This window comes from Phocoena sinus, chromosome 15 (assembly GCF_008692025.1).
Source record: "Phocoena sinus isolate mPhoSin1 chromosome 15, mPhoSin1.pri, whole genome shotgun sequence".
Taxonomy (NCBI): domain Eukaryota; kingdom Metazoa; phylum Chordata; class Mammalia; order Artiodactyla; family Phocoenidae; genus Phocoena; species Phocoena sinus.
Genome location: NC_045777.1, coordinates 73,921,344 through 73,949,000, shown reverse-complemented (window position 1 = coordinate 73,949,000; position 27,657 = coordinate 73,921,344). Strand labels below are relative to the sequence as shown.

Genomic DNA, 27,657 nt, shown 5'->3' with positions numbered 1-27,657 from the left:
CCCTGCGTGGCCTGGTCTTCTACATCTTCTGCAGCATTCTCCAGCCACTGAGGCCTTCCTACAGCTACTCAAATGTGCCACAACCCTCCCCCACGTGGCCTTTGAGCATGCTCAGTCCTCTACCTGCAGTGTTCTTCTTCCCCTGTCCTTAGATCTCTCACATTGCTTTTATATCTACAAGGGATTCTGAACGTGTGGTCTCTTAGCAGCATTTACATAACCCAGAAACCTGTTAGAAAAGCAAATTCTTCTGCATTGCACACCTACTATATCAGAAACTCTGGAGTGGGGTCCACAAATACGTTTTAACAAGCCCTCCGAGTGACTCTGAAGCATGAGTAAGTTGGAAAGCCGTTGGTCCAGAAAGGCCTTCGTCACCCAAGGTTTCTTCTGAGCTTTTTGTTTTATTTGACTCTTTTTGGTATTTAGTATAAAGACCAAAACTACATAATTTTTCTCCCAAATCTCCATTGATTTATCCTATATTCCTTATCTTATATCCTATACTGCTTTTCATAAACATTAAGGTTTGCCTCTGTGCTTTTTAAAAAAAAGCTTTATTGAGATATATTCCATATACCTTAAAATCCACTCATTTAAAGTGTATAGTTTTTAGTATATTCAGAAAGTTGTGCATTCATAGCTGATTTTAGCTATTTGCATCTTCCTGTTTTCTTGGTGAGTCTAGCTAAAGGTCTGCCAATTTTGTTGATTTTTTTAAAGAACCAACTTCCGGTTTCACTAATTTTTTCTTTTGCTTTTCTTTCCTTTCTCTTATTTATTTCTGCCCCTAGTGTTTATTGTTTTTTTCCTTTAGCTCACTTTGAGTTTAGTTGTTCTTTTTCTAGTTACTTAAGATGGAAGGTTATTAATTTGAGATGTATCTTCTTTTTAATGTAGGCATTTACAGTTATAAATTCCCTCTAAGCAGGGCTTCCCTGGTGGCGCAGTGGTTGAGAGTCCGCCTGCTGATGCAGGGGACACGGGTTCAGGTCCCGGTCTGGGAAGATCCCAAATGCCGCGGAGCGGCTGGGCCCGTGAGCCATGGCCCCTGAGCCTGCGCGTCCGGAGCCTGTGCTCCACAACGGGAGAGGCCACAACAGTGAGAGGCCCACGTAACCAAAGGAAAAAAAAAAAAAAAATTCCCTCTAAGCACTATATTAGCAGCATCCCATAAGTTTTGGTATGTTGTGTTTTCATTTTCATTCATCTCAAAAGTCTTTCCTAATTTCCCTGTGATTCCCTCTTTGACCCATTGTTTGTTTAGGACGTTGGTTAACTGCTATATATTTATGAATTTCCAAAATTTTCTTCTTTTGTTGATTTCTAATGATCTCTAATTTCATTCCATTGGTCAGAGACTATACTTTGCATAATTTCAATCCTTTTAAACTTACTGAGACTTGTTTTATGATCTTACATATGGTCTATACTGGAGAATGTTCCATGGCACTTGAGAATAATGTGTTGTTGGTGGAGCATCCTATGGAGGCCTTCAGGTGTACTTGATTTATAGTGTTGCTCAAATCTCTTATTTCCTCTTTGGGCTTTGGCCTAGTTGCTCTATCCATTGTTGTAAGTGGCTTATGTAAGTCTCCAATTACTGATTCAACTCTGTCAGGTTTCACTTCACATATTTTGGGGCTCTGTTGTTAGTTAGGTCCACGCATGTTTAAAATCATTACATCTTTCTAGTAAGGTGTAATTATAAATAATTAAAATAATTACAATTTATCATTAGAAAATGTCCCTTTTGTCCCCACTAACAATTTATTTTTGTCTTAAAGTCTATTTTTTTGATATTAGTAAAACCACTCTAGCTCTCTTTTGGTAACTGCTTCCATGGTATACCTTTCTCGATCCTTTTAGTCTTTGAATGTAAAGTGTGTCTATTGCGAACAGCATATAATTGGATTTAAAAGAAAAATACATTCTGCCTCTTTTGACTGGGGTATTTAATCTACTTACATAATATACTAACCCAATAAGGCAAGATTTGTGCCTGACATTTTTGCTATTTGTTTTTTGAATGTCTTAGATCTTTGTTGTTTTGTTACTGTTACTGTCTTCTAAATAGATATTTTCTAGTGTACCTTTTAAATTCTCATTTCTTTGTGATATTGTGATTTATAATAAGAAATATACATTATTTAAATATAAATATTAAATTATTAAATATACTTATTCTCTCCCAGTGCCTGGCATAGAGTTCCTAAAACCCTTGGAATTTCCTAAGCGATGACAACAATAACAACAACAACGTGTGTCTTTTGTTATGTTAATGAGGCGACTTTTGGAAAGCCCTTAGTAACCTAAGGAAGGGGACTCGTTGCCAGGGCCACCAACCAAGTGATTAGAGGGTTGGGAACTTTCAGAACCACCCCTGGACCTCTAGAGAGGGGAGAGGGGCTGGAGATTAAGGTCAATCACCAATGGCCAATGATTTAATCAATCGTGCCTATGTAATGAAGTCTCTATAAAAACCCAAAAGAAATCAGAAACTGACACACCAATGTAAAGCAATTATACTCCAATAAAGATGTAAAAAACAAAAAAAACCAAAAGGACTGGGTTTGGAGAGCTTCCAGATTGGTGAACACATGATCTGGGAGAGTGGCGTGCTTGCAAAAGGCATGGAAGCCCTATCTTCCTTCCCACGTACGTTGCCCTGTGTATCTCTTCCATCTGGCTGTTCCTGAGTTATATATACCCTTCTATAATAAACCAATAATCTAGTAAGTAAAATGTTTCTCTGAGTTGTGAGCCGCTCTAGCACATTTATCAAACCCACGGGAACCTCCAATCTACAGCTGGTTGGTCAGAAGCACAGGTGACAACCTGGACTTGTGACTGGCATCTGAAGTTGGGGGGCAGAGCACTTAACCTGTGGGATCTGATGCTATCTCCAGGTAGACAGTGTCAGAATTAAGCTAAACTGCAGGACACCCAGCTGGTGTTGGAGAAATGTTTGGTGGTGGTGGGGGAAAATCCACACATTGAAACTGTGAGCAGAATCGTATTTTTTCTTACTATAACTTTCAAAATTTATTCTTAGTGGCTGCTCTTGGGATTACAATTAGCATCTTAAAAAAATCTGCTTTGGAAACATACCCACTTAATTTCAACAGTGGGTAGACAAGACTTGCTCCAATATACCTCTGTTCCCCTCACACTTCTTTCATGTCATTACTGTCACACAAATTACATCTTTATACATTCTAAGTCCATCAATACAGTTTTATAAATATTGCTTTACGCAGCTATCTTATAAAACAGATAGGAGAGTTACAAACAAAAGTACATTTATATTGTCTTCTATAAAACTTACATAGTTACTTCCGCCAGTGCTGTCTATTTCTTCACGTGGTTTCAAGCCTAACGTACTTTCATTAAGCCCTGAGGACTCCTCCTCGTAGGCAGGTCTGCTGGTGATGAATTCTTTACTTCTTGCTTATCTGAAAATGTCTTAATTTCTTCTTTAATTTTGAAGGAAGATTAAGCTAGGCATAGAACTTTTGGTTGAAAGTCTCTTCTTCCAGCTCTTTTAAGATACCATTCCACTGTCTTTTGGCCGCCATGCTTTCTGATGAGAAGTAAACTGTTAATTTTATTAAGGTTCAGTAGTTTCTCTTAACAGATGATTTTCAGCTCACGGCAAAGCTTTGGTTAAACTGTCGGAGTTCTAAAATTCTTTGATTTTAGTTGTTTTGCCCATATTTTCACTGTTTTAGAGGGAGAGTGAGTTCACTGAGGTTCTCACTCTGTCATTTTGGAAGCTGATCTCTTGTTTCATGTTGTTTGAATTATTTTAGACAACATTCTTTAATATCTTGTAAAGCAATTTTCCTTGAATAATTATTTTTCTAGAATCTTGTAACTATTCTTACCTGGCTAGTTTTTCGGCAGAATTTTAGAATCGCTTGCTCAAACTCCAACAATAACTTCCACTGGACATCTAGAATGCTACTTTTCAAATAGCTCACCTTCTAAGAATATTCAAGCTTCCCCATCTCTTCTACTTTAATACTGCTCAGCAAACATTTAGTTTTTTTCATCCAGATTCCACTGTATTTTTTTCCCCTAGGCATTTAAAATTTTCTGCTGTGACTGTGAACTGGGATTAATATACCATGTTATTTTTTTTAAAATATAAAGCAAACACTTCCTGGGTGGCAGAGGGAGGAAAAACTGCTCATTTATGTGCCTAAAGTTAATGGAGTCAGGAGGGCTCATTCTGGTGGTGAGAGGCTTGCTTTTGTTTTTTTTCTTTGAAGCAACAGAATATCTTCGTTCAAATTAAATCTTGAGCAGAACCTCAATGCATAAAAAATAAAGGCAGCGTTGCTCGGTTGAAAAAGAGGTTGAGGGACGGTCCAAAGCCAAGCATGCACTGCCGCCTGCCCTGCTCCTTACGGCAGCCCCAGAGGGGTCTTCCTACAGCTGTGTGCCCAGTTAGCTGTCACAAACAGGAGCCCATCTGTGCGCTCCTTAGCATGAGATCTTGCTTTTTAATATTCTGCTCTAATTTAAGGTTTGAATAGAGATTTTCCATCTCTACTCAACGACCATTAACACATCTGAGCTTCAGTGAGCTCCTGCCTCACTGGCCTGGACCACTCCCATCTCTTGTCTGTCTCAGGGGTCAACAGGAGACTGAACGCATGCTTGAAGATGTGGTGACTTCAAGAACATCTGATTTCATCCTATGGCACAGAGAGACTCTATTACTTAGAAATAAATACAGTGCCCAGTTTTCAACTAAATGAGTAAGTAGATTATATTATTATGAACTTTACTTCAGCAGAGAATAGAGGAGGAATATAAGGAGGAGATGGGTCTGACAGGGCTTAGAACCACGGGACTAGAAGCATCTTTAAAATAAGCGCTCAAAAGAAAATGTGTGGTCCAAGTCTTCACAAAAGATATTTTACTAAAATTTTAGGATAAAGGAATTTTTTTAAATAACTATAATACTTCTTAAAAACTACTGGGTATTTAGTGATGTTTTCAACTAAGAAAAAACTTGAAACTTAAAGAACAGGTTGCAGAAAGTAGCTAGGGCTACAAGAGTGAAAGAAGATGGAAACCTGCTCTATGTGTAGTGATGAGAGGCTTAAACACTTACTTTTCACACCAAAAACAAATTGTACTCATTGTTTCACTAATTTGTGAGACTAATTTGTGAGACTAATTATTCAGTGACATCATACAACAATTCCTCTTACAGAAGAAGAGAGATTTTACTCTAATCCAGCTCACATACTACTTTCTATGGCAATCTGTATGGGAATGGAATGAGATCTAGTACAGTTTTAGATCCAAATCAGTTTCTAAAGAGTTGGTACTAAATGAATATTTAAAGAAATCTATGTAGTATTTAAAATAATTGAGAAAAAATAAAAAATAATTGAGAATTATGACAAATTACTTTCAGGAAGTGTTATCTTAAGATGTAAGAAAGGGATGAAGATCTTAGAGGAAGCAGATACACTGACCTCAGGGTAGTACAACTGACAAAGGCCAACAGCCCATGACAGGGGAAAAGGAACAGAAATTCACTCTGCACGACACTCCCATGGTTGGCATTCTAGGCAGTCTTCCTAATTATAATTCAAAACTAACAAAGGTTGTGTACTTCCCCCTCAAAATGATTTTCTTTCAGAAGTAAACTCAGAAAAGGGACTGAGTTCTGGAAAGAGACAGTGAGGCTGAGTCCCAGGCACTCAAAGCGTGGCTGCTGTCTCCTGAGCCTAAGGATGTGACTTGCGTCCCCTTACACCCTTCTCTATGTGAAATATAATTTGTGTAATTTGTCCTTGGAAAAATCGCAGTGGAGTCTGAGAACCTTCTGGGGTAATCAGTTTGTGTCCTTCAGTATCCTAAATTCAGATAATCTCAACATCCAGATATATCCTTTGATTTGTTCTTTCTCTGATATCTTGTGTCCTTGGGATCAAAGCCTCTTTCGCTGGCACCAAATAACGCCCAGTGAGGAGTTTTGGCCATGTAATCCTTGGCACTGAAAGTTTTGGATCCACCACTGTCTTCATATTCCTGGATGAGCTCCTGGAAGCGGCTGTAATCAATCCACGTCCACCATTCTCTGCCAATCTTAAACTGGCAAGAAAAAAAGTAGTCAGGTCAGAACTCAAAACACCCATAAAAAATGTCAAGTAAGCATCAAAAAATCAAAAATGAGCCTGATACTTTTCCCCTATCATGTTAAAGAAAATTCTTTTGCGCTCCAGACATGGTTCCGTATCAAAGCAGAATGTTCTATACACAGTCAAAGGAGAGTTTCTTTTCCCTTAGGACCACTTCCGTGCTGGACCCGGAAGACCCAGTCGCTGAATAAAGAATACATCCTAGAACTGAAAGTCAAGGATGTGTTTATCTTGAGCAGTATCACTGGAAGGAGATTAATGAAGTTTTCGGCATTATCATGTGTCAAGCTAATTCAGATTCCTCTTGTTGCCAGTTTTCCCTGGTATGAATTTTCATGCTTGTGTTAGCAGCACCTAGTGGAATCCCTTTATTACTAAATTTTGCTTGAGTTATTAGTGAAGCTTTAATTGATGACTTTCTAATTCTGAAACGCTAACTTAATGACTCAAACTAGCCCTTTTAGCCTAATGTGAATACAATATCTCATTAACGGAAAGCCCTGTTAAGAATTTCAATTCAATAAAGGGGAATAATCCAATTTGTACTCTTTTAAGAAAATTGCTTCTCAAAAGTCACTGTAGAATAATGATCACGAATGAAGAAAAGACAATGTAAGTTGAGGAGGCTCTGAAGGAACTACAAATTGAACTGTGAAGGCTTTTAATTCAAAGCAACCACTTGGCATTCAATCGTGTAAATGTATAATACGTTGATATTTGATTTATAAATAGACAAATCTTTGTTATGCCACCGTTTTTTAAAAAAACCTGATTATGAACCAAGGTAAGTAACAATTTCATGTCCTAGCTGAGAAAAATATTGAAAATATTTAGGTTCCTGGATTTAGAATATTAAAATATGCTGTATTTAAATAACATCTAATTTTTTACCCAACAGCTAGGAGCTTTCTAAGGGAAAAGATGCCACATAAATGGGAAAGTTTAGTCTACCTATGAATCATGAAAAATTTTCTTCTAATAAGACCATTCCTTGAAAAGTTGCCCTAAGAGCTCTATGAATTCTACCACTCAACATGTAAAATCCACATTCCCCACCATTTTCCCTCTCAAGGCTGACTGCTCTCAAATGTTCTCTACCACTAGGAAAGTAATCACTGTCATCCCCGGGTGCTGAACCTCAAAACTAGAGTCCAAGGTGCCCCTCCTTTCCCTGGCCGCTTACACCCCAAATATGGTCAGGCCTTATCAATTCTTCCTTAGCTGTACTTCCATGGCCACATCCTGCCACTGCCCTAAGGCAGGGCCTCACTTCTAGAAGTCGGCAACAGTCTGCTGGCTGACTGACTGTCTGATTCCAGTTTGGGCTGCTTCCAGCTTCTGCAGGCTGCAGTAGATGGCTATGCCTACAGCAGAATAGAGCGCCACCACCTAGGACATGCCGTCTAAACGTCGCATCTCCAACTGGAGGCCGCTCATGAGCTACCCGCCCCCTCTGGTGACTCCTATGTTGTTACCTCTGTCTGATTAACACCTACTACTTAAGCCTCAAATCTCTTCATAAATGTCCTTTGCTCTGGGAAGTCCTCCTGAATCCCCTTAGACGACCGTGACAGTCCCCTGCCACAGGCCTTCACTGCACCCTGAACTCGCCCAACAAGAGCACGTTATACTTGCTTCCGTAGCCACTTCCCCCGTTCCCCCTGCATCCTGCCAAGACTGCTGGTTTCATGACTATTCCTGACGTATTATAACCTCTTCCTCCTTACCTCTCTTAATAAAGCTAGAAGTCCATACAATGAAAACATTTCCACCTGTTCTCCTGACATCTTGAGAGACAGGATGGAATTGTGTTGCTCTTGGCTCCACAGAATAGTGTGGACTCTGTTCACAGTGCACTCACGATAGAGGGCACAACATTCACACGTGACTGGAAGTGGGCTTACTTCCCAACCAGTGCAGGATTAAACATGTCATTAACTCGGATGACAGTAAAACAAGGCTGATAACAATGCCTACCTTTTATTCCTCCCTCCTACTAACATTTATGGAGTGCCAACTATGGACTTGGCCCAGTCACAGACAATTAAAAACTAGTTATAATATAACAAGGTGTGTGCAGTGAGTGCACTCTGGGAATGCACAGAAAGGTAATAAAACACAGCCAGCCCCCAGGAGTTTGGCCCCGCTAAGAAGAGTCCTCCTGGGGGTTCCCTGCTTCGCTTGCCGAGTTAAACAGATACCATGTTCTCCTCTTCCCTGTGTCTTTCCATTTTTGGGTTCAGAGCTCTAGGTCTGAACTCTGAACCCTCAGTGTCCACAAGTCTGGTCTTCCTTTTCCCTCAAACTCTGACGAGAATCACTTGCCATGGATATTCCAAGAGGAACTAAAAGATTAGCTTGGACTACAGCAATAGAGTTAAAATCTTTTTTCTTCGCCACAACCTACAGTAAGAAACATATTTTACATCTTGATCTAGTATACACATTCACATACACATACTCTGGAAACACAACTTTCACAAAACTACAGGCAACGTATTTCACTAAAAACTGCCAGCTGCAACCCACTGCACTGATTTCCTAACTCCTGACGCAGCCTGAAGACCTGGGCTCCTAAGTACAGAGCTCTACCCTGGCTTAAACCTAATGCAGCCTGAAGATCTGGGCTCCTAACTACAGAGCTCTACCCTGGCTTAAACCTAATGCAGCCTGAAGATCTGGGCTCCTAACTACAGAGCTCTACCCTGGCTTAAAACAGAAGAAATTAGTTGCATGGATATGACAACTATAAGCTAATATCTGTCAACTGACAACTCGGACTGCCAATGTCTAAAAAAACAAACTAGAAGACCAAGTAAATGTGACAGAAGGCTGGTGTATCAGTTTGCCTGGCTGCATAACAAAATACCATAGACTGGGTGTCTTAAACCACAAAAGTTAATTTTCTCACGGTTCTCGATGCTAGAAGCCTTAGGTGAAGGTTCCAGCAGACAGCCCCCTTCTCACTTTGGCTTCGCGTGGCATCTTCTCAGTATGTGCACAAGCAGAGGATGCCAGTGGGGGCGCTCTGGTGTCTACTTATAAGGGCACCAACCCCATCAGATCAGGGCCTCACCGTATGACCTCATTTAACCTTCACTGCTGCCTTAGAGACCCCATCCCAAATATGGCCATACTGGTTGGCGGGGTGGGGTGGGGTGGTTAAGACTTCAACACAGGAATTTTGAAGGGACATAAACCTTCAGTCTATAACTGTAGGTTACTCTCAAATTAACGCTGAGCTATAAAACCCCTAAGACAAAACTGCATCCACACATACCCCCCTCTCAAGACAATGTGAGAATAATCGCGTTGAATAAAAGCTCAGAAAAAATCAAAATATTCCACGCAAAAGGCAGAAGCTAAAAGGGCAAACTAGTATGATTGGCACAAAAATAAAGCTGAAAGTTGGAGCTGCATAAACAGAGGAATGAAACCCCAAATCACAAAATTTGAGGTTAAGTATGCTGAGACATGAGGTCACTCTGCTTCAAGAATTCCTCAAATCCAACAGTAAGGGAAGAGGAAATCTATGCAGAATTACAAATAAACTCAAAAGGTCACAGATGATCTCAAAAATACACCACAAGCGCAATATGGTCTGGCCTGACTAGACGATGCCAGGCTGCTGAGAATGTGTGTGTGGTCTTGCTGGCCAGAACGGCCAGTTCTACAGGCTCCCACCACCTAGAACAATCAAACTGTGGTACAAAGGGCCCTGTTCTCATTACTTCCATATCTTTCACACTTGGAAAATTTCATTAAACAGAATGATGACAAATAGGTCCTTTATTATTTTAAATGTTCAATAAGGTTCTATTAAAGATGTCAGATTAAACACAGGCATTTGCTTCATTTCTTCTTAAAATCTCACTAAAATTACTGTAAAGGTATTTCTAAAAGATATGTAACTTATAAAAACAAAGAGGTCAGGAGAGGAGAAAACAGTATCAAACTTTTAGAAGCTTAAAAGATGACAGATAAGCAATAACTGGCTTAGCAGACCCAAGAGAGCTGAATCCTAAACCAGCAAACAGAAAAATCCAAGATTCAACCCAATTTATGCTTCAGAATCCCCCAAAGGCCCCAAACTGGTAGCGCCAGTCACCGCTGGAAGTGGGGCAGAAGAGGCCCCAACTCCCCCCCGCCACCAAAAAAAGAGCCCAAAGACTGGTTTACATTCTGACTAAGAAATTGTTAGAATCTCAACTTTCTGACCCCCTGGACATACACACAGCTGAGCACCTACCCAACCCACCCACCCCACCCCCCAACAGAAGACAAGAGGTTTATTCTAGGAAGACAATAAAACAGAAAATCTATGGACTATGGGACAGCAGGTACAGCGGAGAACAGGGCTGTCACACTGAAAATGAGAGATCAGAACAGCCCTACTCCCTGCTTCCTGACCCTTGGTGGCCATGAAGACTTCTTGGGTTCCCTCAGGAAATGGCCCAGGTAGATTTCTCTAAGATAAAGTCAAGCCCAGTCTACACACTTAGGATTCTCAGTACTCTTTTTAGTCTCACACTTAAATATGAGCAGACAACTGACGATCATCTGAGGAAAACTAACATGGAAGAGAGATAAAATAAACAAAAAGAAAAGAGTAACAGAGTAAACAGAGCCTAGGGTAGGGAGGAAATGACAAAACAAAATAAAAATCCAAACAACTAAACTAAAACAATTATCCTCAGAGAAATGAGAGATTACTGTATTCATTTTAAAAAGTTACACTATAAAAAGAAACACTCAAAGAATGAAAAAGACTTTAGATGTTAAAATGATAGAAATGGAAATGAAAGATTCTTGAGAAAGTTAAGAAGTAAAATTTTAAACATTTCCTAGAATGTAGAATAAAAAAGAAAGATAGAAAATAGGAGAGAAATATAAAAGAAAATTTAAGGACTGGCCCAAGAGACCCAATTTTTAAATAATAGGAGTTCCTAAAAGAAAGGAAAAGAAACAGGATAGAGGTACCTCAATGAAATAATTCTGGAAAAAATTTGAGAAGTGAAGGCCACGAGTTTCCAGACTGAAGGGGTCCATAATGGATGAAAATAGACATACTGTCTGAGGCCCATCTCAGTGAAATTTCACAGAGGGAAAACAATGGAGACAAAGGGAAATCTAACAAGGAAAAATGGTCCTGTACAAAGGATCAAGAATCAGAAGGCCTTCAGAGTTCTCAACAGCTACACTGAAAACTTAAAGACAGGGCTCCAATTGCACAGGGAAAATAATTTCCAATCTAGAATTCTATATCCAGCAAAACTATCAATCACATGTGTAGCGAGAATAAAAATATTTTTAGAAATTCAAAGTCTCAATAAATTGCACCTCCCACATACCCTTTCTCAGGAATCTTCTGGAGGATGCTTCACCTGAATGAGGGAGTAAATTAAAAGGAGACCTGAAAAAACAGGAACAAGATACCCCACACAGTAGAAAGCTAAAAGAAACCCCAGTAGGACAGTGGTGTGTCCAACGTAGGTGGGTCAGAAAGTGCCCCTGGAGAGACTCCTTTAAAAAGATGAACCTGATAGAAAATTCAACACATCTGAAAGTCTGAAAGGAGAAACAGATGATGGCAGAGAGTTCAAGAGTTGATTTAGCTCAAGAACATAGAACAGACAAAAAAAAAAAAAAAAAAAAAAAAAGACAAATATTAACTCCGGGAAAACCAAAAAGTTGTGCCAGAAACAAATGGCAATCATAAAAGATTGCACTGCTCAACAGTGAATACTATTCATATGGTCATAATAATGCATAAAATTATGGCATATGTATGCTGGGAAGGTGGGAGAATAGGAAGTGTGTGATGAGAAAAGGTAGAAGAAAATTTAACCCTCATCTTCCATAATACAAAGTAAAGACATAATGAGCAAACAGAGAAAAGCAAAAAAATCATCACTGTAGGTATTCTGTACAAATATTCTTCCACATGATACTGTAGTATTCTTTATTAAAAAATCAAATGATCAGCACCTTTAGGGAAGATCCTTTATTATATGTTATATATATATATAAAATCCTATAATATAATCCTATATTATACGAAGATGCTTTATATATGTCACTTTATTTAGCTACCACAGTAATGTTGTAAACAGAGTTACCCCTATTTTGCAGATAAGAAAAATGAAAAACAGTGAGGCTGGGATCTGAAAACAGATATACCAGTACAAAGTTCAGGAGTTTCCCCAAGACCACTCCCAATTCTGCCACCAATTGCAAATTTAGGGGTTCCCAAGCTCACCTTCACGTTTGACAATTCACTACAAGGACCCACAGAATTCACCGAAAGCTGTTATACTCATAGTATGGCTTATTACAGCCTAAGGATAGGGATTACAATCAGCCATGGGAAGAGGCACACGGGCAGAGCCTAGAAGAGTTCCAAGCAAGGAGCTTCCCGACGTTCCCCCCAGTAGAGTCCTGGAACAAGCTACCTTCACCCAGAACGATGTCTGACAACAGGCGTGGAGTACCACCAACCTGGGGAGCTCACCTGAGCCTTGGTGTCCAGGGATTTTAATGGCGTTCGTGCACCTAGACTTAGCTGCTTGCTGAGTGGCTGACCTTAGTTTCCAGCCTCTCTGGAGGTCGAGCAGGTCCTGTGGAGACCAAAGCCCCACCCCAAACCACATTCTCAGCATAGACGATCTAGTGTGACCCAATGTGCCTCCAGATGAGCAAAGACACTCTTGTCAGGCAGGACATTCCAAGAGCTTAGAAATCACCTCCTGGAAGCTGAAGACAAATGTCAGCCCTTTCTTTCGGTAAAACTAATCCTTTATTGGATAACCAGACCTCAAAGTCCACATATAGAGAACAAAGTAGAATAATACAAAAATAAGAATCATACATACCATTTTCGTTTTCATACTCTTAAGAAGAATTTATGTGATCTTAGTATCAATTATTTAGTAGTTGGCTCCTCCAAACATACAGTAATACTTTAGGAACCACACAACTAGAAAAGCACTGGTTAAAGGATGGAACAGGAGCGCTGCCAGACCTTCTCAGAACTCAGAAGTTAACTGGGAAGGAGTAGAGGGAGTCCTAAGGTAGTTACAGGGAGAGTGACTTTGGAATACAAAAAAAAGAGTGCTACACTGAATTTCCAAGGTTTATGAATTTTGTTCTCACCTGTTGTAGCTACAACTGCATTGTTTGTTCTTTGGGTAAGAGGAGGCAAAGATCCCAAAGACAGACTTCAAAGTGCACCAGACTGCCTGTGACAGTGAGATGTTGAGAAGAGTTGCCCCCTTTTTCTGAGTTTACTGGTGATAAGTAGCATTCCCATGGCACAGCTGCCTGGGGAACCATTTTGAGAGGCAAAACTACAACAATGCCATTGAATTCTAGATATATCCAAGTGCAATTAAAAATTTTTTATCTGGAAACTCAGTTTCTGGAGTTTCAATCTTAATCCCCCATCCTGTTGGAGTAGAGCTAAGTCCTCTCAGTAGTGTCACCAAATTGCCAATTTTCTCTGACATTTTTCTGAAAGTAATTACTGGGAACAATCAGGTCTCTGATAAGAATGAGTTCCACATGTAACACAGAGGGGAAAATATTCAGTTAGTAGAGTTTGTTAGGAAAACACTGCATGAAACCCTAATGGAGACATACAGTTCCCTTCTTATTCCAACAGGGGAAGGTGTGGGAGGTGTCACTTTTTTTCATTCCCTCCCTTTACAGATTTTGAGTTTATATATCCAAGAGGGAGGCCTCTGTGATCAGTGCTTAATTACCTACAGGGCCTCAAATTCGGCAAAAACTTTCTCAGTGTTGATGATCGTGGTGAAGATTAAGGAGATGCTGCTTGGTGAACATGGGATGGGAAACTGCACCTTGTTTTCAAGGGACATTTCCCTTTCCCCACCGTGCCTGACTGCTCTGTAGCATTTGAGAGATGGTATAACGTAGTGATCCAAAGTAGTCTTTGAATTTTGAAAGATATGGAATTGAATTCTAACTATGCCCTATTTGTCCCTGGAGAAGATCTGTACTCTCTGGGCCTGAGATTCTTCCTTTGGAACATGAGGAAAAATAATATTTATGACTCATAAGATTTTTTTAAGGATTAAATGAATTAATGCATGCAGAGTGTTATCAAAGTGACCTTAATAAATGTTACTGGTTGTTGAGTTTAACAGCAGACACTAAAACTAAGGAATAACACCAGACATCTCACTGATGATGAAAGATACTAGAAGATAATGAAAAGATTATGCTGGAAAACAACAAAATGATACCTTCAAAGTGCTGGAAGGAAATACCTCAGCTTAGAGTTTTCTACTCTGATAATTTATCATTCAAGAGCAAAAGTGAAATAAAGATGTTTCAGAGGAAAAAAAGACTAAGTTTACCACTTACGTCATCAAGAAGGAAACGGAACCCAGCAGGAACAACTGGGATGCAAGTGAGATTTACATGGATCCATCAAAACATGTATTAATTGCAGGAAAGAGTACTGGAAAGTCCCTGTAATTGTGCTGAAGGAGGACAGCAATGTCAATTAACTTCAGAATTAAACTAAGTAAAAACTTTTTTTTTTGTGGTACGCGGGCCTCTCACTGTTGTGGCCTCTGCCGCTGCGGAGTACAGGCTCTGGACGCACAGGCTCAGCGGCCATGGCTCACGGGCCCAGCCACTCTGTGGCATGTGGGATCCTCCTGGACCAGGGCGCGAACCCGTGTCCCCTGCATCGGCAGGCGGACTCTCAACCACTGTGCCACCAGGGAAGCCCTAAGTAAAAACTTTTAAAATATAAGAGTACAGGATTCTGGGAAGGTGGTGCAGCAGGAAGCATTAGGAAGACTTCTCTCAACCCAGACAAAAATTATACTGGCAGAATCTTGCCTGACATAAATATTTTGGAACTCTGAAGTCTACTGAAGGTTTGCAACTTTGAGGGGAAGGTTTGAACTGTAAATTGCAGTTAATTTCAGTTTAGACAGGCAGTAGCTACCCACCCCTCACTCCCCATGCCCACAGCAGGCGGCTGTAAAGATGTTCCTGGAGCAGCCTGCATGCAGCCTGTGGGAGACAGGGTGGGCACTGAGGACCCTGTCCTCCAAACACTGGGGATCTGTCTTCTGACCATCAACTGCTGCTTCTGATCTCAGAGGTGTAAATAGATTAAATTCTGCAATCAAAAAACAGAGATTGGAAAAACGGATTAAAAAACCCATAATCCAGGGCTTCCCTGGTGGCGCAGTGGTTGAGAGTCCGCCTGCCGATGCATGGAACGCAGGTTCGTGCCCCGGTCCAGGAAGAGCCCACATGCCGCAGAGTGGCTGGGCCCGTGAGCCATGGCCGCTGAGCCTGTGCGTACAGAGCCTGTGTTCCGCAACGGGAGAGGCCACAACAGTGAGAGGCCCGCGTACCGCAAAAAACAAACAAAAAAACCCATAATCCAACTATACGCTGTTTACGAGTGCTGTACTTTATGTCCAGTGACAAAATAGGTTGAAAGTGAAAGGATGATAAAAGATATTCCATGCAAATAGTAACCAAAAGGAGAAGTGGCTATACTAATATCACACAAAATAGACATCAAATCAAAAAGAGACAAAGAAGGACATTATATATCAGTAAAAGGTTCAGTCCAGCAAGACAATACAACAATTATAAACATTTATGTACCTGATCACAGATCATCAAAATATATGAAGCAGATATTGACAGAATTGAAGGGAGGAATAGACAGTTCTATAACAATAGTTGGAGACTTAAATATCTCATACTCAATAATGGATAGAACAACCAAACAGAAGATAACTACAGTAACAAAGGACTTGAACAACACAATAAATCAACTAGATCAACAGACATACATATATAAAAGTCCTAGCCAGAGCAATTAGACAAGAAAAAGGAAAAAAAGCATCCAAATAAGAAATGAAGAAGTAAAATTATCTCTGTTCAAAGACAATATGGTTTTATACATAGGCAAGCCTTCTCTTGAGAATCTGGCACTTGAGACTGAACCAAGTGGTGGTGGATGCTTGAGCTAAATTGGGGCTACAGCAGCCATAACAAGTGGTTTGAAAATGAAGAAGCAAAAGAAGCCATGAGAGAGGAAGGGAGGAAGGGAATAATGTCCTTTGTTATCTTCTAGAAATTTTATAGAGTTATAGTTTATGTTTAAGTCTAAGGTACATTTTGAAAGTTGTAAGATCATCTCAAAAGACACAGAAAAAGCATCTGATAAAATTCAACATCCATTCATGATAGAAACTCGTAATAAATTAGGCAGGGAAGAAACATATCTCAACATAATAAAGGCTGTGTAAGACAAGCCCATACTCAATGTAAAAGGCAGACAGCTTTTCCTCTACGATCAGGAACAAAACAAGGATGCGCATTCTCACCACTCCTACTCAGCCCAGTACCAGAAGCCTTAGGTAGAGCAACCACGCAAGAAAAAAATAAAATTAAAGGTCTCAGAATTGGAAAGGAAGATGTAAAACTGCCTCTATTTGCTGATGACATGAACCATGAAAGAAAAATTGATAACTTTATTAAAATGAGAAACATTTGCTCTGAGAAAGGCACAGGTAAGAGAATGAAGAATCGAGTCACGTAGACTGGGAGAAAATATTTGCAAAACATATCTGATAAATGACTTGTATTCAAAATATCTTTTAAAAACTCTTGCAACTCAACAATAACAAAACAACCAATCCAACTAAATAAATGGGCAAAAGATCTGACCTCCTTACCAAAGATGTACAGATGGCAAACAAGCATTAAGAAAAATATGTTCACTCATGTTTCCATGCCATTATACGCTTTTCAAAACCTACAGAACTTTATAACACAAATACTGAACCTTAAAGTATGCAAGTTTAAAAAGTCATTTAGGAGGTCAGGGGAACCCAGGAAGAGGAGCAGACTGTGACAAGAGAGTCTACTAAATTACAAATGTGTGAAATAACTTCAGTGAAGGGGAGGGGGTGGAAAGGGCACTGACCTAAGTAATTTTAAAAGTAAGTGGAGCCTGTAAGACTAAAGGCAAAAGAAACTAAGCATAAACACTGTATTCTAGGGTTAAAAATTCTGATACTGCTATATATTTTATGTATACTGGAATTGAACAATTAAGTAAACAGATGACTGGTAATAGGAGCTAGGATTAGAGTCTCACTGTTGGAGTGTGAATTTATAAATAAGCAAGGAGAGGAGACTAGGATGAGTCATGTGGTAACAGATTAGAGTCTGAGACATCAGTATGTTTAGCTTAATATAGATACAAATGGTACATATAGAAATATTTACCTACACGTGTATATACGAAGGTTAGGATTGATATATACACATAAATTTCTTTGCTCTGTCATCTAAGAGGGCCTAAAACAAACAACACCCTAGTAGCAAGGAGCACACCTTCACCCAGATCTTGGTTTCTAACACCATTCTCCAATAAAAGAAACCACAGGTCCTGAGAGAAATGGCTGATTCTAGGCCTGGGGCAGGAAATATACAAGATAAGCCTGGAGCTTCTTGTGGTACCAGAAAGAAAAGAGCTCAAAATGAACAAACCCCGCCCTCCCCAAATACACACATTGATGGGGGTATGTAAAAGAAACACAGGAGCCAACTAAAAGAGCTCTTAATGGACAAAGCTAGCATAGTTTGGGCAAAAGTAATAAAGATGAATTGGATTATAACCCAAAGTTATAAAATAAATATCCATGAGCCTATATTGATATAAAAATGATTGAATAAATTAATAAATCGGAAGAAGAGACAAACCTGTGCAGAAGAATTCCAAATAATTTATGCAGATATTCCACCCTCAAGGATGTGGAGTATAACTCTCACTCCTTAGATATGTGCTGAATATACACTTCTTCTGAAGCAGAGGGGAAGGAAGAATTTTCCTACAGAAAGGGAGAGGGGAAAACAAACACTGACAAACACTACCACAGCTTGCTGATCAAGGTCAAAATCAAGGGAGCTTGATATGATGTGATGAAAATGGCACTCTACCTCTGTGATCTTCCTCCTAAAAACCCATAACACAAGTCTTATGAGAAAAACATTGGACAAATTCCAGTAGTGGTGCATCCTACAAAATACCTCCTGACTACTCCTCAAAGTTATGGGATCCTAGAACAGAAAAAGGCCATTAAGTGAAACCTAAGGAAATCTAAATTATGGACTTCAGTGAATAATAATGTATCAATATTAGTTTATTGATTGTAACACATGTGCTATATACCAATGTAAGATGTTAATAATAGGCCAATCCAGGGCATACAGTAACCCTCTGTACTATCTTCTCAATTTTTCTGTAAATCTCAAACTGTACTAAAACATAAAGTTTATTTTAAAATAATAAGGAATTAAGTTTGAAAACAATGCTATGTGGATTCTGCAAGCCATGCATATAACCTACCACTTGGTTTCCACAGACAGTGAACCACTATAATTGGACATTACCAATATGTAGAAAGGACTTCACATTTCTGAACTCAAATGATCAAAGTGTATCAGATTCATCATGGTCTTACTAGTTTGCGGACTGACAGGACCACAGTTACATTTAAGCTGCTAGGCTGGAAACCCAGAAACAGAGGGCTGACTGTACCTCCTTCTCCCAGCCAGCCCCTGCAAATCACACAGAGAGACCGACCCTCCACTCACCAACTATCTGTAGTCATCTCTCTGTCCCTCTAGCTCAACCCTGGAACTGGAATATGCTGACTTATTTATCTCAATATGAGTCTTTTTTATATTTCCTTTGTTCAAAGTCAGAAACGCTCACTGAACTTTCTACTCCCATCTACTCTTCCACCCACTTAAAAAACCTACTTCTTATCAACAGCAGAAACTCCGTTATGTTTCTGTTTAGTCTGAACATCGCTTCTAAATAACAAAACTGTTCTACACAGATATTAAAAAGTAATCATCCATTAAAAAAATATTCCACTATTAGAATTCAGAAATGCTTTGCCTGTGGTATAGCATATGGCAATGAAAAGATCACACTGCACTGCAAATGACCACAGGGTATTCTGGGAATGGATAGAGTAATACAAATTATAATAAACTCTCCAGAGGCTAATTCATGTTGTGAAAACCTTGCAAATTTAATGCAGGACCTTTAAAGGTCAACTAAATATAGTCAATCCATGCTTGGGGGTCTCTCTAGAATTTATTTATTTATTTATTCATTCATTCATTCATTTACAATTCACCTTACGTTTTGAGCTATCCTGGTTCAGAGAGAATTTCAAATTTTTGAAAGGCCACAGTTTGGGGATTTAAAATGCTGCACTTTCTGGCAATGTTCTTATTTTTACTAGCCAACTTTACTAGAATCAAAAAAGTACAGTACAGTAGGCAGGAGAGACTTTCAAAAGCATGAATGGGCATCAGTTTCCTGCTGCAGAAAAAACAGAGGAATGATGAATGAGAAAACAACTGGATTTGACAACTAGCAGGTTACTGATGACCTATAAAATAGCAAACTCAACAGTAAATATTCATTGAATAAATGAATGAGTAAATAAATAAGGAAGAAGGTAAATAGTTACCAAAATTAGCAAGGAAGATGGAACAATGTCTCTGATTTCAGAAGGCAAGACAATGAATAAGGAAAGAAAATGAAGGTGAAGAGCTTGTTAATTCACTAAACAAACACTGAGAATCTAATATGTACCAGGTACTCTAGGAGGTGCTGGGAATGACAGCCCTTGTGTTGTGTTCCAGGAACCCTAACTTCTTAGAGAAAACAGCCTTACAGATGTGCATATAGCTCTGAAAGAAGCGGTCCCCAAGGAGGTTTGTTTTACAGTTTTAAAAAGCAGAAATTCACCAGATGAAGTGGGGTAAGGAGGGCAGGTCTAGCAGAAGAGATACCTTCGGCAAATACACAGAGGAAAGAAACAACATGGCAATGCCTAGTAGAGGCCCGGGGAGTGGGCGTGAAATGAAACTGAAAGGACTTGATTGTGAAGGCCATTAAAACCAAATAAAATGTTTAGGTTTTTCTCTTGCATTCTCTGTAAGATGGCATGTGTTTCAAAAATACAGCAGAGAAACAATAAACTTGGAATTGGCAACAAAAACAATGAGGATGTTGAATAGTCAATGCCCACTCTCAATTATTTGTAGACTAAATGATCTGTTTTGTGGATTTTGTTTTTGTCTTTTTCCTTTGGTTATACTTTTTACTTTTTACTACCTTAAAAAGGCATTCATCTGCAAATTGCTAGCAATTCATCTGCAAATTAGGCTGCAAATTGCTAGTCTAATTATTAAATGGGATTTGATGGGGTCTGATTAGGATTAGGGTAGTAATTAGGATACCCTTTCCTAGGCATTCATTTACTACCCTTAAAAAGGCATTCATCTGCAAATTGCTAGCCTAATTATTAAATGGGATTTGATGGCGTCTGATTAGGATTAGGAAAAGATCTTTTCACATAAGTTCCTGAAAAACCTTTCCAGTAACACTACAGAGGTAGCCATGCAACCATACTGGGTGACACTTTTAACATAAGCAAACGAAATGAGTTTACGTGCAAATAATCTAATAATAACAAACAGTGCCAAGTGGACTGGTTATTACTGTTCACTGGGGAGATAGTAAACAAAAAACAATAAATGTCAAAACTGTCTAGTCGTAAGTCTTCTGTCCTGGACAAATGTACTTCTACAGCTAAAACCCCTAGATATTATATATAAAACAAACGTAAGAAGGCTCTGAAAGGTGGAGATAAGAAGGCAGGTTGGCTAGGGACTGCAGGACCTAAGGAACGTAGTGATACGTTCCCTGGGTTTTAATTTTGGCTCATATATCCTGGACTGGGCACGAGAATTCAGAAGCCTGGTTAAAGCCCACAATCTAGAAACACCAATGAGCACTCACAATTAAAAAAACAAAAAAATTAAGCCTCAGATAAACCTCAGATTAAGCCTGCCTAGCCAAAGGACTAGGAAAAGGGCAGCCAAGCAAGACAGAAAATTTTTACATAATAACCATCCTAGGCCAAGAGAAAAACTGGTCAGCAAACACCTAGTGGGGATCCTAGACTTCCACATTCGCCCAGCTGTACTGAGCTGTACCCTCTCCCTCCCACTGCTGGGGAGGTGTCAGAAAAGGTGCAGTGGGGAATCCTGCCATCCCAACCCCCCTCTATTGTTTCAGTGGAGACCCTGTAGAGATTGGCAGGGTACATTAAAAAAGCACCAGCCAACTGTATATTGTCTCTAAGAGACTCACTTCAAATATATGATACAGGTAGATTGAAATTTAAAAGATAGAAAAGATATACAATGTAAACATCAATCAAAAGAAAGCAGAAGTGGCTATATTACTGTCAGATATTGTACACTCCAAGGCAAAGAAAATTTATAGGAACAAAGAGGGACATTACATAAATGAAAAACAGGTCAAATCCACCAAGACGATACAGAAATCCTAAATGAGTATGCACCAAACAACACAGTTGCCAAATATATAAAGCGAAAACTGACAGAACTGAAAAGACACATAGAAAAACCCACACTTACAGTTGAAGACCTCAACACTTCTCACTCAATAACTGATAGAACTATATAGATAATCAGCAAAGATACAGAAGAACTCAACACCACCAACAACCAACAGGATGAAATAGACATTTACAGAACACTCACCCAACAACCACAAAATGTATATTCTTGGCAGGGGCACACAAAATGTTTACCAAGATAGATAACATCCTAGTCCCCAAAACAAACCTCAACAAATTTAAAAGAACCAAGATCATAGAGAGTATGTTCTCTGATTATAAGAGAATCAAACTTGAAATCAATAACAGAAACACAACAGGAAAAAAAAAACCCAAACACTAGGAAACTAAACCACAAACTGCTAAGTAATCCATGGGCCAAAGAAGAACATTTAGAGCATTAAATGTTTACATTAGAAAAGAGGAAAAGTCAATAATCGAAGCCCTTATCTTAAGAAACAAGAAGCAAAGAAACCCAAAGTAAACAAAAAGAAGGACATAATAAAGAGAAGCACAGAAATAGATGAAATTGAAATCTGAAAAATAGAGAAAAACCTATGAAACAAAAAGGCAGTTTTTTGTTTTAAAAGATTTTTCTTTTTTGATGTGGACCATTTTTAAAGTCTTTATTGAACTTGTTACAATATTGCTTCTGTTTTATGTTTTGGTTTTTTGGCCACGAGGCATGGGGGATCTTAGCTCCCCAACCAGGGATTGAACCTGCACCCCTTGCAATGGAAGGTGAAGTCTTAAGCACTGGACAGCCAGGGAAGTCCCCAAAACATGGTTCTTTGAAAAGACCAAGAAAATCAACAAATTGAATAAACCAACAGAAACAAAACAGAGAAGACACAAATCAACCAAATCAGAAATGAAACAAGATGTTGTAGGGACATTGAAAGGAAAATAAAGTAATACTATGAACAATTTATTCACATAAACTTGACAACTTAGATGAAATGGACCAATTCCTTGAAAAGTACAAACTACCACATCTCACCCAAGATGAAAGATAATCTAAATAGCCTTGTAACTATTATAGAAATGTAATTCATAATTTAAAAACTCCCCCCAAAATATGCTTCTAAGCCCCGACAGTTTCACTGGAGAATTCTACTAAACATATAAAGAAGAATTAACACCAATTCCACACAATCCCTTCCTAGAAAACAGGAGGAAACCTTTCCCAACCTGCTTTAAGAGGCCAGTTATTACCCTAATACTAAAATCATAGACAGTATAAGAAAACTACAGACCTATATTCCTCATGAACATAGAGGCAAAAATCTTTTTAAAAATATTAGCAAAAAGAATTCAGCAATATATAAAAAAGAAATACACACTATGACTAAGAGGGGTTTATTCCAGGGATGCAAGCATGGTCCAAAATTCAAAATTCTATGTAATCCATCATATTAATGGGTAAAAGAAGAAAAATCACATGTTCATAGCAACAGAGAAAAAGGATATGACTTAATAATTTTATTGTGAATAAACACCCATTCACAATAAAACCCCTCAAAACACTAGAAATAGAGGGAAACTTCCTCAATTTGGAAAAGAGCAAGTATAAGAAACCTACAGCTAACACAAAATTAAACAGTGAAAGGCTAAATGCTCTCCCCCTGAGATAGGAAAAAGACAAGAATGTCCGAAATCACTGTTCTATTCAATAAAGTACTCAAAGTCTTAGTAAATGTAATTAAGTAAAGGAAATTAAAGGGATGCCAATTGGAAAAGAAGAAACAAAACTGTCCCTTTTTGTAGAAGATATAATGGTCTATGTAGAACACCCCAAGAAATCTACTAAAAAAATCCTGCTGGAAATAATAAGTGACTCAGCAAGGTTGCAGGATATAAGATCAACATACAAAAATTAATTCTATTTCTACAGAATTCAGTGAACTTGTGACAACTGAAATTAAAAATGCAATACCGGGGCTTCCCTGGTGGCGCAGTGGTTGGGAGTCCGCCTGCCGATGCAGGGGACACGGGTTCGTGCCCCGGTCCGGGAAGATCCCACGTGCCGCGGAGCGGCTGGGCCCGTGAGCCGTGGCCGCTGAGCCTGCACGTCCGGAGCCTGTGCTCCGCAACGGGAGAGGCCACAGCAGTGAGAGGCCCGCGTCAGGAAAAAAAAAAAAAAATAAATGCAATACCATTTATAATTGCTAAACAGAAAAATACTTAGGTATAAACCTAACAAAGTATAGGACCTGTATACTAAAAACTATAAAATGCTCATTAACGAAATCAAAGATCTAAATAGATCATGTTCATGATATGCAAATTAAGACCCACTGAGATCTTGACAAACCTGTTAGAACAGCTAACCTAAAAAATGACAATACCAGGGCTTCCCTAGTGGCGCAGTGGTTGAGAGTCTGCCTGCCGATGCAGGGGACACGGGTTCGTGCCCCAGTCCGGGAAGGTCCCACATGCCGCGGAGCAGCTGGGCCCGTGAGCCATGGCCGCTGAGCCTGCGCGGTCCGGAGCCTGTGCTCCGCAACGGGAGAGGCCACAACAGTGAGAGGCCGGCGTACCGCAAAAAAAAAAAAATGACAATACCAAATGCTGGTTAGGATGCAGAGAAACTGGATTTTTCCTCCAGGGCTGTGCTTGACATTCTTCATGGCTGAGGTGCTGCGGCCCTCACTGCACAGCCTGGTGTCAGAACTCAGCAGATGTCTAATAAACACTTACAGAACTAAACTGGCCTGAATGAGATACGGTGACATTTATTTCCCCTATGTCCATGTTTACACTGGGAAGAGAGAAGAAATCTTAGAGACTGAAGTCAAGTATTGGTCTAACATAAAATTTCCCAGTTTTAAACTCTTCTTTGAATGGCGTCAGTGGTATCAAAAGATGCCCTGTGGTATAAGAAAGACCAATGGACTAGAGGGCAGAAGGTTGTGGCTCTAGATTTGGCTTAGCCACTTTATGAGACTTTAAGGAAGTCTCTTCACCATCTGATCAGTTTCTACAGGAAAAAAGTGAGGTAAAACGCGTCTCCAAATCTCAGAAATGATATTCTAATCCTAAACCTCATATTATTTCTATAAATAATTTTCTACATACATTGTACATAACACAATAAGATAAGGTACATAAGGAGACAAGGCAACATAACTGAGAACCAACAGAAACAACAGATAACAGAAACAAATCAACAGAGATTTTAGATATTGGAGTTATCAGATACAAACAATGAAATAGCTGAAATTTCCAGTATTCAAGAAGATAAAAGCCAAGCTTGAAAATTTCAGCAGGGAACTGGAAAGGATACAGTGTGATATATCATATTTGAAACAAACAAAACAAACAAATTATTTAACTGAGAAACACACTATCCAAAATTTTTAAATTGGTGTGGCATTTAATAGCATATGAGACACAGCTGAAGCAAAAATTAGTGACTTGGAATACAAATCAAAAGAAACTGTCCAAGTGAAATAAAAAATACAATAACACATGTTTAACTGGAGTTACAGAAGAAAAATACTGGGGAAGAAGAAATATTTAATGAAATAAAAGCTAAGAAGTCTTCAACCAATGATGGAAAGTATCAATCCACAAATTTATGAAGCCCAAGAAGTCCCAAAAAGGAAAATAAAAAGAAGTTCACATCTAGACACATTAGAGCATAAAACCAAAGGGAGAGAAAAAGAAACCAGAGGGAAGAAAACAACAAACCACCTTAAAAGCAGCAACAAACTAACAGCTGACTTTTCATCAGTGGAATTTAAAAGACAGGGGAATATCTTTATGGTGTTGAAAGGAAACAAATGCCAACCTAGAATCTGATACCCAGCTAAAATATACATTTTTGGACAAAAACTGAGAGTATGCCATCAGCAGACCTCCACTAAAGGAAATTTTAAAGGGTGCTTTTTGGGCAAAAAGAAAACAGTCCCAGATGGAGGCTCAAAAATGCAAAAAGGAACAGAGAACAAAATCATGTTTAAAATGCAGGTAAATCTAAATAAATACTGACTATATAAAGCAATTAACAATACTGTCCTTACATTTATAATTAACATACACAACAATGACAGCATGAGTTGGGAAGGGAAAAATGGAGGTTGTGTTCTGAAGTCCTTGCTTTGCACAGTTACAGAGTAAAAGTATTTTAACACTAGACTGATTAGTCAAGTTTGCATGTAGTAATTTCTAGTGCACCCACTAAAAGAATAGAAAAAGTATATAATTCCCAGCCTAACTGGAGGAAAAATAAGACCTACTGTGGCTGAGAAAATGAAAGAAGTGCAGAAAGAGAAGGAAGAGGGGTTCCAGAAAAAGCTGGAGAGGCAGACGGAGACTGATCACATAGGACCCTAGGGGCCACATTAAGGATTTTGATTTTCATGCTAAAAGCAATGGGAGGTCAATCAAAGGCACCTAAGCAGCAGACATCTACATTCTATAAAGACATCTTTGGCTATGGTGTGAAGACCTTATGGAAGAAGAGAGAACTTTACTACCATTGTCAGGACTATTTCCAGAGCACTGCCCCTCCAATCAAATAATTTGTTTTGAAGGTACTATCTTACCTAAAAAAGTAACAATGAATAAAAAGATAGAAAATAAAATTCAGTTTTGGCTTTAATTTTTAAGATTTACTTTGTAAGTTAATTGTCTTTGCAGCTACTTTATTAACATTTCAAATACTAGGTAGCCTTTATTTCTTTGTTCCTTAATGCTCCCAGTACATATTCTTCTGTCTAAATATTTAAGTCTGACAGATCATTAGGGTCAGATATATACAATCTAATTGGCACCAAGGCATGAGGGCCTTTTAACCTCCTGTTTGAGACTAGACCACGTGAAATTTTAATTGAGTGATTCTAATATTATTAAATATCATTAACCTGCAAAGCTGTTCAGGAAGCCACTTAGGTTGTGGAGGGAGGAAAAAGTGAGATTCGTGTTCAATTAAGCCTGACTTTACTTGCCTACAGAGCATTTTTATAAGAAAAGGTAGCCCATTCTTTATTACCTTTTTGGTATTAATTTATCTTTACTGTGATATAATTCACAAACCATAAAATTCAACCTTTTAAAGTATACAGTTCAGTGGGTTTTAGTACAGTCACAAAGTTGTGCAACCAACACCACTAAATAATTCCAGAACATTTTCATCACTCCAAAAAGAAATCCCATACCTATTAGCAGTCACTTCCCAGTCTGCTCTTCCCCCAATTTCCAACAACCACTAAACCACATTCTACCTCTAAGGATTTACCTATTCTGGACATTGCATATAAATGGAATCATACATTATGTAGTCTTTTGTGTCGATTTTTCATCTAGAATAATGATTTCAAGGTTCAACCATGTCCCCTTTTTTAAAAAGCACTTTTAAATGGAAAGTTTGAACAGGAAACTAGGCAGAGGAGTAAAACAAACCTCTGTGCACCCATCATCTAGCCTCAACAACCCTCAACCCGTCTACACACCCACATACTTCTTACTTCGTATCATTTTGAATCAAATCCCAGACACTATATTGTTTCTGTATAAATATTTCAGTAAGGACATATCATTATGATCGCTACTCGAACACTGGCCTTCTGATTGGGTTGTTTTTTTTTAATGGCCTACCTCTACTAAAAACTGAATTTCTCCTTTGCTAGGCATTATTTACTTAAAAAATACATTAGATTCAGGCACTCATTCTGTCTAATAAAAACATTAAAAGGAAAACCAAAATCCCAGAAATATTTCTGCAGAGGCCAAGATTCAAAGTGATCTAAAATTTGATAAACACCTCAATATTTCTTCTGACAGTCAGAAACACTCATATGGGGGTTGTTTACTATTTTCACTTTCCCTTGTCATTCTGGGAAAGGACTAGAGGTTATTACAAGGGTGTTTTGTTTTGTTTCTCAGTACACACCAATTACAAGCCAGAAAGCACTTCAGGTGCCTTGGTGAGGGCTGAAAACAAAGAAATCTCACGCAGAAAAGACAGTTTA

General features: G+C 38.9%; 1 protein-coding gene across 1 annotated transcript in view; it reads right to left on the bottom strand.

The window, feature by feature from the left end:
• Positions 1–2,231: 2,231 nt before the first annotated feature.
• The window catches only part of LOC116740611 (S-adenosyl-L-methionine-dependent tRNA 4-demethylwyosine synthase TYW1-like), a 156,938-nt gene continuing 131,512 nt past the window's right edge, over positions 2,232–27,657 (bottom strand). Inside the window, 1 exon segment of the mRNA XM_032606367.1 lies at positions 2,232–6,117. Within this exon segment, the coding sequence (XP_032462258.1) occupies positions 5,896–6,117 (222 nt within the window). The 3' untranslated portion in view covers positions 2,232–5,895.